The sequence below is a fragment of the Pinus tabuliformis genome, chromosome 8, assembly GCF_031772625.1.
Source record: "Pinus tabuliformis cultivar Carrire ecotype Pingquan chromosome 8, CPIR1, whole genome shotgun sequence".
Taxonomy (NCBI): Eukaryota; Viridiplantae; Streptophyta; class Pinopsida; order Pinales; family Pinaceae; genus Pinus; species Pinus tabuliformis.
In genome coordinates this window covers 1765650103-1765665874 of record NC_142294.1, presented here as the reverse complement: position 1 = coordinate 1765665874, position 15772 = coordinate 1765650103, and the positions used below count along the sequence as shown (strand labels likewise).

At 38.4% G+C, this 15772-nt stretch overlaps 1 protein-coding gene across 1 annotated transcript; it reads right to left on the bottom strand.

The window, feature by feature from the left end:
* Nucleotides 1-3560: 3560 nt before the first annotated feature.
* On the bottom strand, nucleotides 3561-5557 carry LOC149243202 (CBL-interacting protein kinase 5-like). Its single transcript, XM_089374452.1, has one exon. The coding sequence runs from the start codon at nucleotides 5140-5142 to the stop codon at nucleotides 3850-3852; it is 1293 nt and encodes a 430-aa protein (XP_089230578.1). The 5' UTR covers nucleotides 5143-5557; the 3' UTR covers nucleotides 3561-3849.
* Between the last annotated feature and the right edge of the window lie 10215 nt (nucleotides 5558-15772).

Sequence of the window (15772 nt, the reverse complement as noted above, 5' to 3'; positions counted from 1 at the left end):
TAATAGTGAGTTTGTTGAGCTCCCTATAATCCGGACACATGCGCCATGATCCATCCTTTTTGTGCACTAATACTACTAGAGCAGAGAAAGAATTTTGACTAGGTTGAATTATACCAGCCTCTAGCATTTATGCAACCATACGTTCAATTTCACACTTTTGGGCATAGGGATATTTGTATGGCCTGATGTTTGGAGGAACACTTCCTAGAATCAAATGAATAGCATGATCATGATCACGAATAGGTGGGAGACCTTTGGAAGTCTCAAAGACCTTGGAATGATTGTCCAAGACTTTTTGGAAATTTGGAGAAATAAATGATTTCAATGTGGGAACCTCTAGCGAACATAATTGTGAAATTACACCTCGTTGTTCTTTTTTTAGAAGCTTTGTCATACCGTTAGAGCTTATTATCTTTCCTGATTTCCCTGCAATACCTCTTAATTCAACTTCCTTTCCTTCCGCACAAAATTTCATGAAAAGTTCTTGAAAATTAAAAGCTATTGTACCCAAGGATTGTAGCCATTGGACTCCTAGTATAACATCAACACCCCCTATTGGAATGGAAAGCATTGGGCTATTCAATACATATTCTCCCATGGATAGCTTGATATTATGGCACTTTCCAGAGCAATTTATGGTTCCTCCACTTGCAACCATCACTTAAAACTTTGGTGCTGGATATAGGAAGCAATTCAATTCCTTCACTATCTTACAATGAATAAAATTATGGGTACTTCCCGAATCAATCAACACTATTACCTTTTTCTTCTTGATATGTTCTTCTATCTTAATAATTTGAGGAGTCGTAATTCCAGCCAATGCATTACAAGATATGGTCGGATTCATTTCTTCTTTATCTAGGGTTTTTTCTTGGAGTATATCCTTTTCTTTTGACATTTCTTGTTCCTTTTCTTCCTCCTCTTTACAATCTATGTAGAATAATTTATTCTCAGCACACTTATGATCTTTAGTGTATTTGCTATCACAATTGTAACAAAGCCCTTTTGCTCTTTTTTTTCCAATTGTTGTGATGTCAACTTTGTTGGTTGTGGAAGGCTAGGGGCAACAACACTTCCATCTTTATAGTTGTGAGTGGTAGGCTTCCTGGTTGCCATAATTTTGCTTTCCATTTTTTTGTTAACTTGAATGTCTTCTGCAATGAATCGGGTTCTCAAAGGTGAACCTCATGTTAAATATTATTCTTTAAAGTCCCTATGAACACATCAATCATATGCTCTTATGGAATATCTTTTACCCTTATGTTCAATTTTTGGAAGTCCTCAATGTGCTCCATCATTGAACCCTTTTGTTTGAGATTTATCAATTGGCTAAAAAAGGTGTTGCTTTTTGTATCTTCATAATGTGCTATCATTTACTCCGTAAAAATTGCCCAAGTGACAACTTGTTTACGAGAGCAAAGCCATCGATACCATACAAATTGATTTGGTTCCAAATATAAAGTTGCAATATGTATCTTTTTTGTGTTTTGGAGATCGAAAAATTGCTCCATATGTAGTATCCATGTTCCAGGATCCTTGCCATCAAACTTCCTCATATCGATTTTTGGAACATGTTGGGTCTTCAATCCAACATTAGAGTCTATAAAATCATGACTAAAATTTCTTTTGTTCTCATCATGAGTTTCCTTTACTACCCTTTCACCATTAGTGACCATTTCTTGTAGCAATTTATTCAAATTTATCTTCAATTCTTCCATCTTATCGTTCATGCCATTCATCTTAGCATCTATGCCATTCATCTTAGCTTCCACGCCATCCATCTTAGCTTCCATCTTAACTTGCATGCCATTCATATTAGCTTCCACACCATTCATCTTGGCTTCATTTACCTTTAGTGAGAGTGAAATTTGTTGTACTTGGTCTTGTAATTTTGATATATCATGTTGCATTTCTTCATCTTCTTCACAAGTCATGCTATAACTTTCAAGTTTCTTACTAGGTGTTTTCATTTTCTTTCTTCAGGGCATTAATTAATGTTAATAATTCTTCATTATTCCCTTTGAATTCCTTTAAACTAATTTTTCAAATCAATCTTATGCAAAATTTAAAAAAAACTACACACCTTTTTTCACTTTGTAAGGGCTCAATATTGAATCTGTTGTATCTCTATAACTGCAGATCTCGAATATCTAAAATCTCGTCCTGTGGTAGCCCTTTGAGTCCTCTTTCTAACCCCGCAAGTCTGATCAAGATTGAATTCTCCAAGGTAGAGTTATGCCAAATCTCCCACAGTGACCTAATAAAATAATTCAGTAGAGCGGACTTGTACGACGTGCCACGTGTCATTGTTTCGACCTTAGTACCTAAAACTAATACATAGAAAACTATAGGCTATCCTCTTTTTGAAACTTCTTATGAAATTTCAATCTGATGCTCAAAACAAAAGGTATGATGATTTTCCCCAAGTCACCTATTTGGAATGTAATTCGGGAGTCTGCAAAAACCCTAACTTCTTCAGATCATATCTCTACAAGTAGCGAGAGAAGCTCTGAAATTCGGACCCGAAGTTCAGAATGATTTCGGCTCAAATGGATTTTTTTTGTAGCTTCTGAAATGCCACGATTACTTGTTTGGAGCAGTAAAACCTTAGAGTTCAAAGCTCTGATACCAAATGTTAGGAAACCAACTCACAAAAAGATAGATCAACACCTTAGAATTCAGCCTCTTCGAGGGGACAACCTCCTTTACATTACACAAATGAACAATTCTTGGATGATACAAATGACCAAACTTCCCTTTTATATATAGGAGTCTAAGGGGTCATAATATAATCAAACTGACATAACAATGATAACATAAGATACAAAAATAACACTAATAGGTTTCTATGGGGCATTCTAATAACAATATGGGGACAATAAAAACACGATCATAACAACAAATGATACAATGACAATAGTAATGGGGAATCACTAGTATTATAAAAGCCTAACATTTAGCATGACACCCCAAAAGTGAAAATCCATAAGTCCAAAAACGAACATAAACTTTAATTATTTAATATTATTATATTTTAATTAAAAACAATTGAAACAGAATTTTGCACACTATATTATAATAATATTTTGTATTCAATGGAATAAGGAATCATTCATAGTAGATTAATGTTTTTCCAACTATTTCATTTTGACATATTTGGCAGCATTGAAAAAGGTTTAAATTATGTTGTTTTCTTAAATTACCTTTTTTTAAACAACTACAAAACCATATCTCTAATTATCGAATAATAATAAAATATTTCTTTTGTGAATTTTTCTTTTACTTTCAATTTCTGTATGAGGTAGATTAATATGTTTCTTACTTTAATCCCATTTGAAAATTCCTAGAACATGGTGGAATTATGGGCCAGATAAATTGCTTGTCGGTTGGATTCCAAAATATTTTAGTAACATGGATTCATAAATATTCTGAGAATCCCAATAGAGAATTCCTAGACATGGATTCATAAATATAAATATTTTGGGAATCCCAAGGATACCCCGTCCTAACAAGTGGAAAGCAATCTTAAATGTAAAACATTCCATCCGTTTTTACAAATTTAAAAAAACAATCTTAAATGTAAATCATTTCATCTGTTTTAACAAATTTACAAGAAAATAATCTGTTTTTCACAAATTTAACAAAACAATCTTAAATGTAAAACATTTCATCTGACACTACGGCCTTAGCGAATGTGATACTTCGCTTCCATACTGTGAAGGTTTCATGGCTTCAAACATAGCTCGCAGTCCTTCTCGATAGGAGAAAGTTTTATTCTATTCTGGCTACACTGCTTTCTCAGATAAATAACACGCCAATGATACAAATCAGATCATGGAAATTGATGTATTATTTCTCCTGACTATTGCCATCCCATGCCCACACAATGTCTTTGAGGCCGGGCCTCAGATCTTGGCTGCAGAACTTACTGTACTCCAGTGTATCCCCGCCGGTTTTCCGAAGCTCTACCATGAAAAACGACGGAGTGACCTCAAAAATCTCAGCATCAATAGACAATTGCCCCTTCCGTCCCTCCTCCGACCCCTGCAACTTCATCTTGAAGTCTTTTGATTTCTTAAAGCTGAACCGGAACAGGCTTGCAATCTCCTCCAGCTTCGACATTATGTTCGACGCCGGCTGAGTCGAAGTGAACCTCGATTCCTCCTCCTGCTTCATGGTATTGTCCTTGAAGAGCCCGGAGAGATTGAACCCCGGCGAGAGGGAGATTATGTCGAAGGCGTTCAGGCAGGCCGGCTTCGGTACGAAAAACGCAGAGTCAACATCATCGAGGAGATCGACAGTGACGTCTCTATCGGTCTGCGGGCGCTTGAAGTCCCGGCGGAACCAGGGGACCTCCATCAGCTGCGGGACGGTGATCCTCGTCCGGGGATTAGGGTCTAGCAACCGGAGGACGAGCCGGCGGACTTCGGAGGAAAACCAGGGCGGGCACTTGTAGTCTCCCTTGTGGATCTTCTTATACATGATCATCAGATTCGCGTCCTGGAACGGCAAGTAGCCCGCCATGAGCACGAACAATATGACTCCGCATGACCAAATGTCGGCCCTGGCACCGTCATACCCCTTCTTCGTGATAACCTCGGGCGCAACATAGGCCGGCGTGCCGCACGCTGTGTGCAGAAGGCCGTCCTTCCTGAACTGCTCCGGCAGCGCGCTCAGCCCGAAGTCGGAGACCTTAACATTCCCGTTGTCGTCTAATAACAAGTTTTCCGGCTTCAAGTCCCGGTGGTACACTCCCCGGCTGTGGCAGAAATCCACCGCGCAAATCAGTTGCTGAAAATACTTCCTCGCCTCCTCCTCCTTCAGTTTCCCCTTGTCTGCAACCCTGTTGAACAGCTCGCCCCCCTTAACGTACTCCATCACAAAGTAAATCTTAGTCTTGCTCGCCATGACTTCGTAGAGCCTGACGATGTTAGGGTGTCGGACCAGTCTCATAATCGAGACTTCCCGTTTAATTTGGTCGATCATGCCCACCTTGAGGATTTTTTCTTTGTCCATAGCTTTAATGGCCACACTTTCCCCTGTCTTCAGATTTCTGGCGTAGTAGACCTTGGCGAACGTCCCTTGCCCGAGAAGGCGCCCTAATTCGTACCTCCCCATCAGAATATTGGGCTTCGGATCCATCTCCGCACCACAAACTCGTGTGGGTTAAAGCTTTACCCCTATTCAATCCACTCTCTGTGCAATTTCTAATCCAAGACCTTGCTCTCCAATATCAACTCCATTCCAATATCTCTGAGTGTTTCGGCTTATCTTCTGCCTCTGCTCTTTGCACGCGATCTGTGCTGGACCTCCGCGACTAGTAGCATAGACATCCTGCAAGGGCATCTTACTGCATTCTCTGTATATACACAGTGAATCTGTGCATATACTTCAACTAAGCGTATATACAAGCTTTCCTGTGAATATAACTTTAATGGGGAAAAGCAGAGGGCCGGATCACTGAACTCCAAGTGTACAGGAGTACTCCACTGAGAACGAAGAAGGACAATACCAATTTATAGAAGATAACTAGTTATTATGGACCCTTCACATGTATGGTGAGAAAGTGGACAATTTTTGGGGTGTGGGGGGGGGCAGGTGTCTTCCAACTGAGTCATTGATTTCTTCGACGAAACTGCTAGGCCTTTAATAGATTATTCTATGAAAATGCTAGGTTTTTCAAAGATTCTTACAGGAAAATGCTTTTACCCTTTTCTAGAAAAGTGAAAATGCTAGGTCTTTCATAGATTATTCCAGGAAAAGGCTTTTAACCATTTCTAAGAATGTTGAAGACCTTCGACTGAACAGTCAAATTATTATTTTTCTGTTTCTTCTAGGAATTTCGTCAAATTTTTGGTCAGATTTTGGGGTTTAGGAATTTGGTGATGTTATTTTTGGTAAAATTCTGGAGTTGGAATTTGGCGATATTATTTTTTGGAATTTTATCAAATTTGGAGACATGGTTTTTATTCGGATTGTGGAGTTTAGGAATTTGGTGATATTATTTTTGGTGAAATTCTGGAGTTTAGGGATTTGGCAACATTAATTTTAGTAAAATTGTGAAATTTAGTTGTTTCAAACGAATGTATAAATAAAGTGTAACACTTTAAAATGAATACAATTTAGTTTTTTGGAATTTCATATAATTTTTTATAAAGTTTAACTGTTTAAAATTAATGTATAAATAAATTAGAACATCGTTAAAAGAAATTAAACACTTTAACTTTAACAAATTACAAAGTTATATTTGGTGCAGATGTAACGGGACGGTTCATTCTCAAAACCAGGTGCCGCCACAATATAACAGAGGCGTACCAGCCATGGCATGCATTTATTATTGATCCTTTTTCTCCTCCACGAATTATTAAAATCAAATTCGAAAGCTCTCCAATCCAAAACTGGGGTCCTTGTTACTCACGTATGTCGCCCAATCATTCAACAGATTTCCAAATGATGTCCACCTTAGAATCCATGATGGCACTGTGGAGCCCATGGCTATTAGTTTACCCATCCAGTGATGTGTGTCAATTGTGAGTCAATCTGTTGTCATCTACTTCAGAGCTTTCATATCCACCTTCATCTTTCAGAATCATGGCATCATGAAATCATGGTGATGTGTGTAATTTTTTCCTTTTCTTAATTAAATAAAGTAGGGAAATTCATTATAAACGGAATGGTTAAATAATGGGATGTGTCATCATCTTTCAGAATCATGGTATCATGAAATCATGGTGATGTGTGTAATTTTTTCCCTTTCTTAATTAAATAAAGTAGGGAAATTCATTATAAACGGAATGGTTAAATAATGGGATGTGTCATCATATAATTTTGTTGAATGGAAATTATGTCATTTTGATTGGTTATTTATAAAGGAATAGAATTTCATTTCTACTCAACACTAATTGGTTTTAGATGGTTAACATATTTTTTTTGTAAGCAAAAAATAAAAATCTTGTGAGCGTCACTCAATGTAATGAGTGCTAACTGGACTATTAAAAAATCATGAGAAATTACTCAGTTACCACTACCTCTCATGGAAATGGTCATAGATGAATGACCTACTTAACATAGTTGAATCTCAAAAAATGATATCTAATATAATGCACTACGAAAACCCCCAATACTTAATTCAAAAGAGTGAAGGGAACTCTAGTTGAATAGTTCATGAGGCACAATGCTTGCTAAGGTTTTGCAAATGGGGTAGCAAGCTAAGTGGGCTTGATTGTGGGGAAAACTCCACAGTTAAGGGCGCTTGAGCAGGAGGTAATCTGATCTGGGATGGGTGACCTCCCAGGAAGTCCTTGTTACCAGGGTCTAGGATGGGTGATGTCACGCCCCTACACCTGCGGTAGTCTTCCAACCGCTTATAGCAAGGTGTGGCACTACCGAACGCTTTCTTTTCACCAATACTCACCTTCGTGGACTACGCCTAATTCACTTGTCCTTACTTAGTTTGTTTTTCACAACCAAGTAAAATGCAATTATCCTTTATACTTAATGAAGCCCATACTCATTCATTATCATCATGCAATTAACCAAGAACAATAACAATTGCAACCAAGTATAAAGGGGAGGGCAACTCCCGAACAAGTTTGCCCAACAATATATTATAATCAATATTTCTTCAATAATACAATCATTAAGTATACTTGGCAAACTCTAAGTCTATACTTAGAATATTTTACAACCAAGGCATAGAACAGCCTTTACAATACTTGTGCCAACCTCACACAGTAGGAGGGTGCTCACCCGAGTCACCTAGAACTCCACCTTAAGTTCTACACAAAACTGCATACTCATCGACCAACATACGACACACTCTTCCAACCATCAACCAAGACTTCACCTGCGCACTTCTCCAAGTCAATGCGCATGAGTTATGCGCATGTCTCAACCCAAACTGCGCACTTCCCTTGCGTAGATGCCAAGAGCGAATGCTAAGTCGAATTGCTTGTCTCCAAATGAACTTGGAGCTCCCTTATATATATCATTCCATGCGTTGATTTGCAAAGGGGTGTGCAGCCCTTAGGCTGACCCCAAAAGTCTCCACGCATGCCCATAAGCTCTCTTAATAAGTCGGCTTTACCTCCTTTTATCCATCGCATATAAGCTTGCTTCAACACTTAGTCGAATTAAGTGTTTCTTATATCGTCGCTTCTATCGTCGCATATTGTCACATTTTCACCGTCGCTCCGTCGCATCGTGCTTTCGTGCACCCGCCCGCGCGCCCATGTGCCTACCCGCCCGCCCTCGTGCATAACCTCACCCAGCGCCCGTCACACTGACGTTCCGAAGGTCTTACACCCTCCTCCACCTGAAATCGTTGTCGTCCTCAACAACATATCATTTCGGTAGCCATCCACCAAGATCATCATCATCCATGATGTCGACTCCTCCACATAAGGCAAACATCCCTGCAACATGTGTAGTACTCCATCTCCATCATGTCTCACCTTAGTGACTAACTGCCACCAAGATACCCATACCAAGGTATGCACCTCCATGGTATGTTCCCCACTAGATATCATCTCGATCCATGATCATCGACTCCTCTGCCACAACCTCCACTGCAACATCTCGTGTCGACCGCATCATGTGTCATCATGTGAACCTTTGTCATGATACTCCAACAAAATGCCAACATATCTCTGCACACTTCGCGACCCATGTCTGAACTAGTTGGGTAGCTAATCCAACCATCACGCTCAATTCATGAGAGTGAACATCCTCATGCCACCATCAGTTGTTCCTCAAACATCTGCCACATCCTCGACTCATCAAGAATCTACCACCATAATCCATGCTCAGGTCCATGGAAACTCCATCCATCTGCAACATGTCATGATGCTTGATGCCAAGCCATCCCTGCACCATCAATCATACCTGCTCAAACATGTTTAAGGACTCACTGCCATGAGTAGCTAACAATGAGCCCCATCTTCTTCATCCATATAAGAAGATGTAGAGGGAGTAGAGCCTGAAGGCTCTCTCTCACTAATCAACTCAATCCATCTATCAGGATCCTCAATCTCCATCCTTTGTAGATAAGCAACCCGGTCTTCCTTCTGGACATCCGGCCTCACATACACCTCCTCATCATCATCATCATCTTCCACCAACTCTAGCCTTCTTGTCAAGTCCAAGATGCTATCTGAAAGTGATCTAATGACCAATGACTGCTCGGTAAGCTTTGCCTCAATAGTAGACAATCGCTTATTCACCTTTTCCTTATCCTCCATTTGCATCACTCCCAATTTACAATCAGGTCTTGTCACACCAATGGTTGGAACACCAATGGGTACATCTTCCCTTCCATCATAAATGTAGAGCTTCCTCAAATGTGGAACAACCATAGCCTCAAATTGTTTCATAAATTCCATCCCCAATACAACTTCATAGTCATCAATCCACACTATAGTGAAGTCCACCTTCCCGGTCCATTCACCAAGTATAGTGTCCACCCTCTCAGCTATACCAAGAATCTCAATAGGAGGAGAATTCACTGTCTTCATTTGTGCCTTTGTTGGTACAAACTTCAGCCCAACTCTTCTCGTAGCATCTTCGCTCATGAAGTTGTGAGAAGCCCCACTATCCACCATAGTGAGTATATCAGCACCTCCAACCTTCATCTGAACATACTCCAATCTGTTCCTTTCAGGATCCCTTCTAGAGACCACCTCCGTAGTAGCAGAAGCACCAAGTATCTGCATCATCCCCACAGAAGCACCTTCATTCTTCGCATCAGATTGTGCAATAGCAGCCACCTTTGGTTTAGAAGGACAATTCTTCACCGTATGTGGTCTAGCACATATCCAACACTTCAAGGCTTTCTTCGTCTTCGAACTATCATCCGATTTCGAAGCATCTTCCTTCTTCTTATCTTTCGGTTTATCGGACTTCTTCTTCCTATCATCAGAAGTCTCATCATAATGCTCCACCAACCTGTCAACAGCAGCAAAAGCTTCTTCAAGTGTCCTAATCTTCTGCCTCTTCACTTCATTGCGTGCCCAAGGCTTCAACCCAATAATGAAGTTGAACACCTTGTCCCTCTCCGCCATGTCGGGAAGTTCCAGAGCTGCACTTGCAAACTCCCGTTGATATGCTTGTAGGCTTCCGGTCTGCTTTATGTACTTAATCTTCGTCCTTGCTTCCCATGTTTTATCTTGAGGACTGAAATGAGTCTGCAAAGCCTTCTTCATGTCATCCCACGAAGTAATGTCATCAGCACTACCATTGGCAATCTGATCCAACCTCCTTCGCCACCACATCTTAGCATCCTTTGTTAAGAACTGAGCAGCTACCTTGACCTTTGTCTCATCATCAGATAGACCCAACCGTTCCAAGTATTGCTCCATGTCCCATAGAAAGTTGCCAAGAGTCTTTGCATTCCTTGTGCCATCATAAGATTCCGGTTCCTTGACCTTCACATGAGGTACTCCTCCACCTGAGTTATGCCTCACTGCCTTCTTCAACACTGCTATCTCGTCCTTGGCTTTGTCAAGAGTTTTCTTCAAGTTCACGATCTTTGCAAGACCCTGATCCCTTGCTTCTTCAACCTCCTTGACCCTTACTTCAAGTTGTGTACACATAAGATCAGTGTACTCATACTGTGTTCGGAGTTCATCATGTTGTGTTCGGAGTTCATCGAGCTCTTCCCTTGTCTTCAAGTTGGCCTCTTGTTCTTTAGCAAACAAGTCCATCTTCTTATCCCAAGAAGTCTCCATACTCTCCATCTTTTCCAACACCTTTTCAATGAACCCAATAGTAGTATCCTTCATAACGTGACTAGACCCAGCCTGAGATTCGACTGCCATTTCTAACAGCTTCTTTCTCCTTTGCAATCTAGTTTCGACCATCCAACAGCTTCACCAAGTCACCTGCAATTAGAACCAACCCTTGTTCCACTTCGTGTGAAACGGTTTCCTTCACCTGCAAGCACCTGTCACGAGAAACCCTGCTCACCAGCTCTAGACCGAGCTCTGATACCACCTGTCACGATAGTGCAGTGGGATCAGCACTTTATCATCAACCTGAACACGAGCAAACCTTGCTCTGATACCAACTGTCACGCCCCTACACCTGCAGTAGTCTTCCAACTGCTTATAGCGAGGTGCGGCACCACCGAACGCTTTCTTTTCACCAATACTCACCTTCGTGGACTACGCCTAATTCACTTGTTCTTACTTAGTTTGTTTTTCGCAACCAAGTAAAATGCAATTATCCTTTATACTTAATGAAGCCCATACTCATTCATTATCATCATGCAATTAACCAAGAACAATAACAATTGCAACCAAGTATAAAGGGGAGGGGCAACTCCCGAACAAGTCTGCCCAACAATATATTATAATCAGTATTTCTTCAATAATACAATCATCAAGTATACTTGGCAAAACTCCAAGTCTATACTTAGAATATTTTACAACCAAGGCATAGAACAACCTTTACAATACTTGTGCCAACCTCACACGGTAGGAGGGTGCTCACCCGAGTCACCTAGAACTCCACCTTAAGTTCTGCACAAAACTGCATACTCATCGACCAACATACGACACACTCTTCCAACCATCAACCAAGACTTCACCTGCGCACTTCTCCAAGTCAATGCGCATGAGTTATGTGCATGTCTCAACCCAAACTGCGCACTTCCCTTGCGTAGATGCCAAGAGCGAATGCTAAGTCGAATTGCTTGTCTCCAAATGAACTTGGAGCTCCCTTATATATATCATTCCATGCGTTGATTTGCAAAGGGGTGTGCAGCCCTTAGGCCGACCCCCAAAAGTCTCCACGCATGCCCATAAGCTCTCTTAACAAGTCGGCTTTACCTCCTTTTATCCATCGCATATAAGCTTGCTTCAACACTTAGTCGAATTAAGTGTTTCTTATATCGTCACATATTGTCACATTTTCACCGTCGCTCCGTCGCATCGTGCGCCTGCCCGCACGCCCGCGTGCCTACCCGCGCGCCCTCGTGCACGACCTCACCCGGCGCCCGTCGCACCGACATTCCGAAGGTCTTACAGGTGACCTCTTGGGAACTCCAAGGAAGTTCTTGTTACTGGGTGTAGCACGGGAAGTGATGATTTATGCTATGTGATTTATTTCACTAGTTTCAGTCCCACTTTTTCACCCCTATGTAGACTATTCAAAAATCATGAGAAATTAGTCACTTACGACTTATCTCTCATGGAAATGGTCATTAGATGAATGACTTACTTAAAGCACTTTCCCAAAAAATGATATCTAAGATAAAAACTTGTCAAATAATTTTACCTTAACCCATAAACTTGCCCAGAAAAACAATTTTACCACATAGTTTAAACACATATAATCATCCACTTTTAACCTATAATTGAGATGAGAGGCTCATTCTACAGCCCAGTATGATGTGTAACGCTATCCTTTCCTTATCAGAGTTGAAATTTTAGTTATATAAACTAAAAAAGAATATCTATAAAAAAATAAAATAATAACTATACAAAACATTTAAATAATGTTAATTCATAAAAAAATTACACGCGAAAAATTAAATCTCTATTACTTCATGATAAATAAATCCATATTTAAAATAGACCTATACTAATAATAATATCTTAATATTAATAAATTATAAAATATGTTCATATCTCATACATAATGCATATGTCATTAGATTCTTTATTTTATTCTTTTGGTTTGAGGGTGCTGTTAGTTTTTGTAAAAATTAACTGTGTTATCTTTTTGTTTTTCCTGCTGAATAGATAACATACATTTTAATAAAATCATTTTTTTATTAATTAAAATTTATTAGCATAGGATATTGTTATATTTATATTAATAAATCACACAATGTGTTCATATGTCATTGTATGTTCTATTAAAAAAATATTATGAAAAATCAAAACCATTTAAACGAGGAATATCAAAATCAATAGTTCAACATTGTAGAGTATTTAATTTTATATATTAAAATAATAGTAAAAATATCACATACTGTTACTTAAAAATTAAAAGGTTTCCATATCCTCTGGGATTCTTATCATAAAGATGGTATTGCATTATATGAATTATGGTTACAAAAAACTAACTAACTAATTAATGGAATGTTATTATAAAAAGCTCGAATCAAATGATAAATCAATTTTTCCATTTTAGTTGAGGATCTAGAATTTGGTTGCCAGGTGCTTTTCAATTTTAGGAGACATTGGTTGGACAACGCAACTTGGTCACATCAATAAGAAAATCAAAGTTAGGGAAGGTTTATTTTAATTAAGCATAAAATATTGTCCAAATTAGTTAAAATGGATTAACACTCAGATTTCAATAAAAAAAAAAAAAAAAAAAACAAAAGATTTATTGATGAGGTAAATTAAAAAAAATATTCGAGATTATTTATTTTAATATATTATATTAAAAATTAAAAAATAAATTACAAAATCTTTAAAAATTGAAGTGATTTAAAAATATGATGTGGACTTCAAAAAGACAATGAGATTAATATAATTTAAACGGTATGGAATTAACTATAAATTATAAATTATATATATAAATGTTAGAAAAAGAGAGGAAAAATAAAATATAATTTCCATATAAAAAATATAAATTATAATAAATAAATGGGTATTTTTATAATATTTTTTATTTTCTTATTATGTTTTTATAATTGTTTAAAGACAATTAATAATAAAGTCATTATATTTTTAAGTATGTTAAATTACATTAGAATATTATGGGTTACAGAAATCTGGAGCCCATAAACAGTGAATAGTAAATTGATTTTGACTTAATCAAGTTCACCCTAACTACTCTAAAAGTCTCTCTCCCCTCCCACTAAACTTAACTTGGGGTGATGAGCTTGGTCCAAATATCTTTGTTGAATTTTGTGTAAAACAGTTACCATCCGCTAGGATACATGGTTCATCAACCATCTCTCATCTTGATATCTCAAATTCCCCCCCTCAAGTTAACATATGAGTATACCTGCCACCCTCGTACCTATTCAATTTTCCCATTCCACAACTTAATTTTACACAATTCCATGCACCACCATACTACAACATTTATACCTGAATAACATGTCTTACAACAAATTAACCTCAAGCTAGTATATGAGTGTAGTTGTCACCCTCATATCTATTTAGGTGGTTCATTCTACAACTTGAATCTCCATCCTCTTTATGCATGAGAGGGATGACATCATATGTTATCATGCTACAATATGTATGCCTAAATCAGGTCTTATAACAACCTTGGGGAATACTTCCTAACTATGTCTAGGTTTTATAGCTTGGAATAAACAGTCTAGGGTGTTCAAGCACTACTATGACTCTTCATAACATGCTAGCTCCTTCACCAAGCCTTGACACCATCAAATCCATCTACGTTCTCCATCCATGTAGCCACCTAACCTTTCTCTCACTACCCATGCTTTTGAGCACCTTTTCATTGTGCATCCATTATGCTCTTCTCATCTTGACATGGCCTTCCAACATATTTGTGCTTGCTAGATCTATGCGATCTCTACTTGGCCCAACTCTCAAATATAATCTTACATAGATCCATCCATCATTCAACAATATCATTAACTGTCAACACCAACCAATGACATCCTTGAGGCCTATAACCTTCTTGACCATGCCACGAAGCCAAACCAAAATGTATCCTCTTGATTTTCTTTCTTACCAAGGTCCGATGCTCCTGGACCTCATTTAACTAGTGGAGCCACTTTAGTGATTATCACATTTTAAGGACATTGCTTCCCATAAATGTAGGCAAAAACACACCCCCCTACATTAAACCAAAAGTGCAAATCACAATGTTATCCAAAATAAGGAACAATGCTTTTAGCCAACTTTTTCCTTGTTCTACACTTACACAACCATCCTAGCCTTCTTCTTATTTCCACGCTCATCCACAATTCAGCCTTGATCCAGCCACTCCAGATGTCATTTATTGGATCAATAATAGCTCACATATTGTTTTTGCTCCATCAATTTTAAAATCCCACTTCTAATCTAATATGTTCACTTTGTGTGTCCGTTGTTGCAACATGGCCACCTTAGTGTCACAGATACATTTAAGAGGTCCAACAGTTGCAATTGTTACTACAAGAACCCTATATCCTTTCTCATGGCTTTAAAGTAGATCTAGTAGTTCTCCAACATATATGGGATAACTCCTATCACTCATATCCATGTCCAAAACTTCTAAAACACCACTAGAAGTCCTAATGCACACCCATATATGCGACCACAATGGTGTGAGAGTACCATATATCACACAGATGATCTCCTCTGACAGATCCTAGATTTCACAATGCTTCTAACAAATTTTATATGTTCTGATATATCTCATCACGGCTCACACTTGTGTACCTCTCTCATACTCCAACTACTTCAGATCAGGTGCTAGTTTTGATACTAGTTTTTATAAAAAGGAGAGAAAGATTAAAATATAATAGGTACACAAATAAACAAAAACCATGACAAATCATAGGATACAAAATTTACGTGGTTTACCCAATATGGACTAAGTCCAGGGAGAAATGTCCACGTCTTTTACTATATCATTAGCAAACTCTTTGGAATTTTTACAATATCCTCCTCCCTTTTACCATGCTCTCACAATGGCCTAAAGGCAATTAACATTGGAGTCCTATGCCTTTAAATAACCCATATTACATTAAAATACCATGGGAAAAACCATGGGTTACCAAATCCTCAAGTTGATAAATCACCAATAGTAATTTGGCTCTGACCAAGTCAAGTTTACCCTAACTATCCTAACAAAATAA

Coding starts and splice junctions, on each gene's coding strand:
- LOC149243202 (XM_089374452.1), bottom strand. CDS start 5,142: ATGGATCCGAAGCCCAATATTCTGATGGGGAGGTACGAATTAGGGCGC.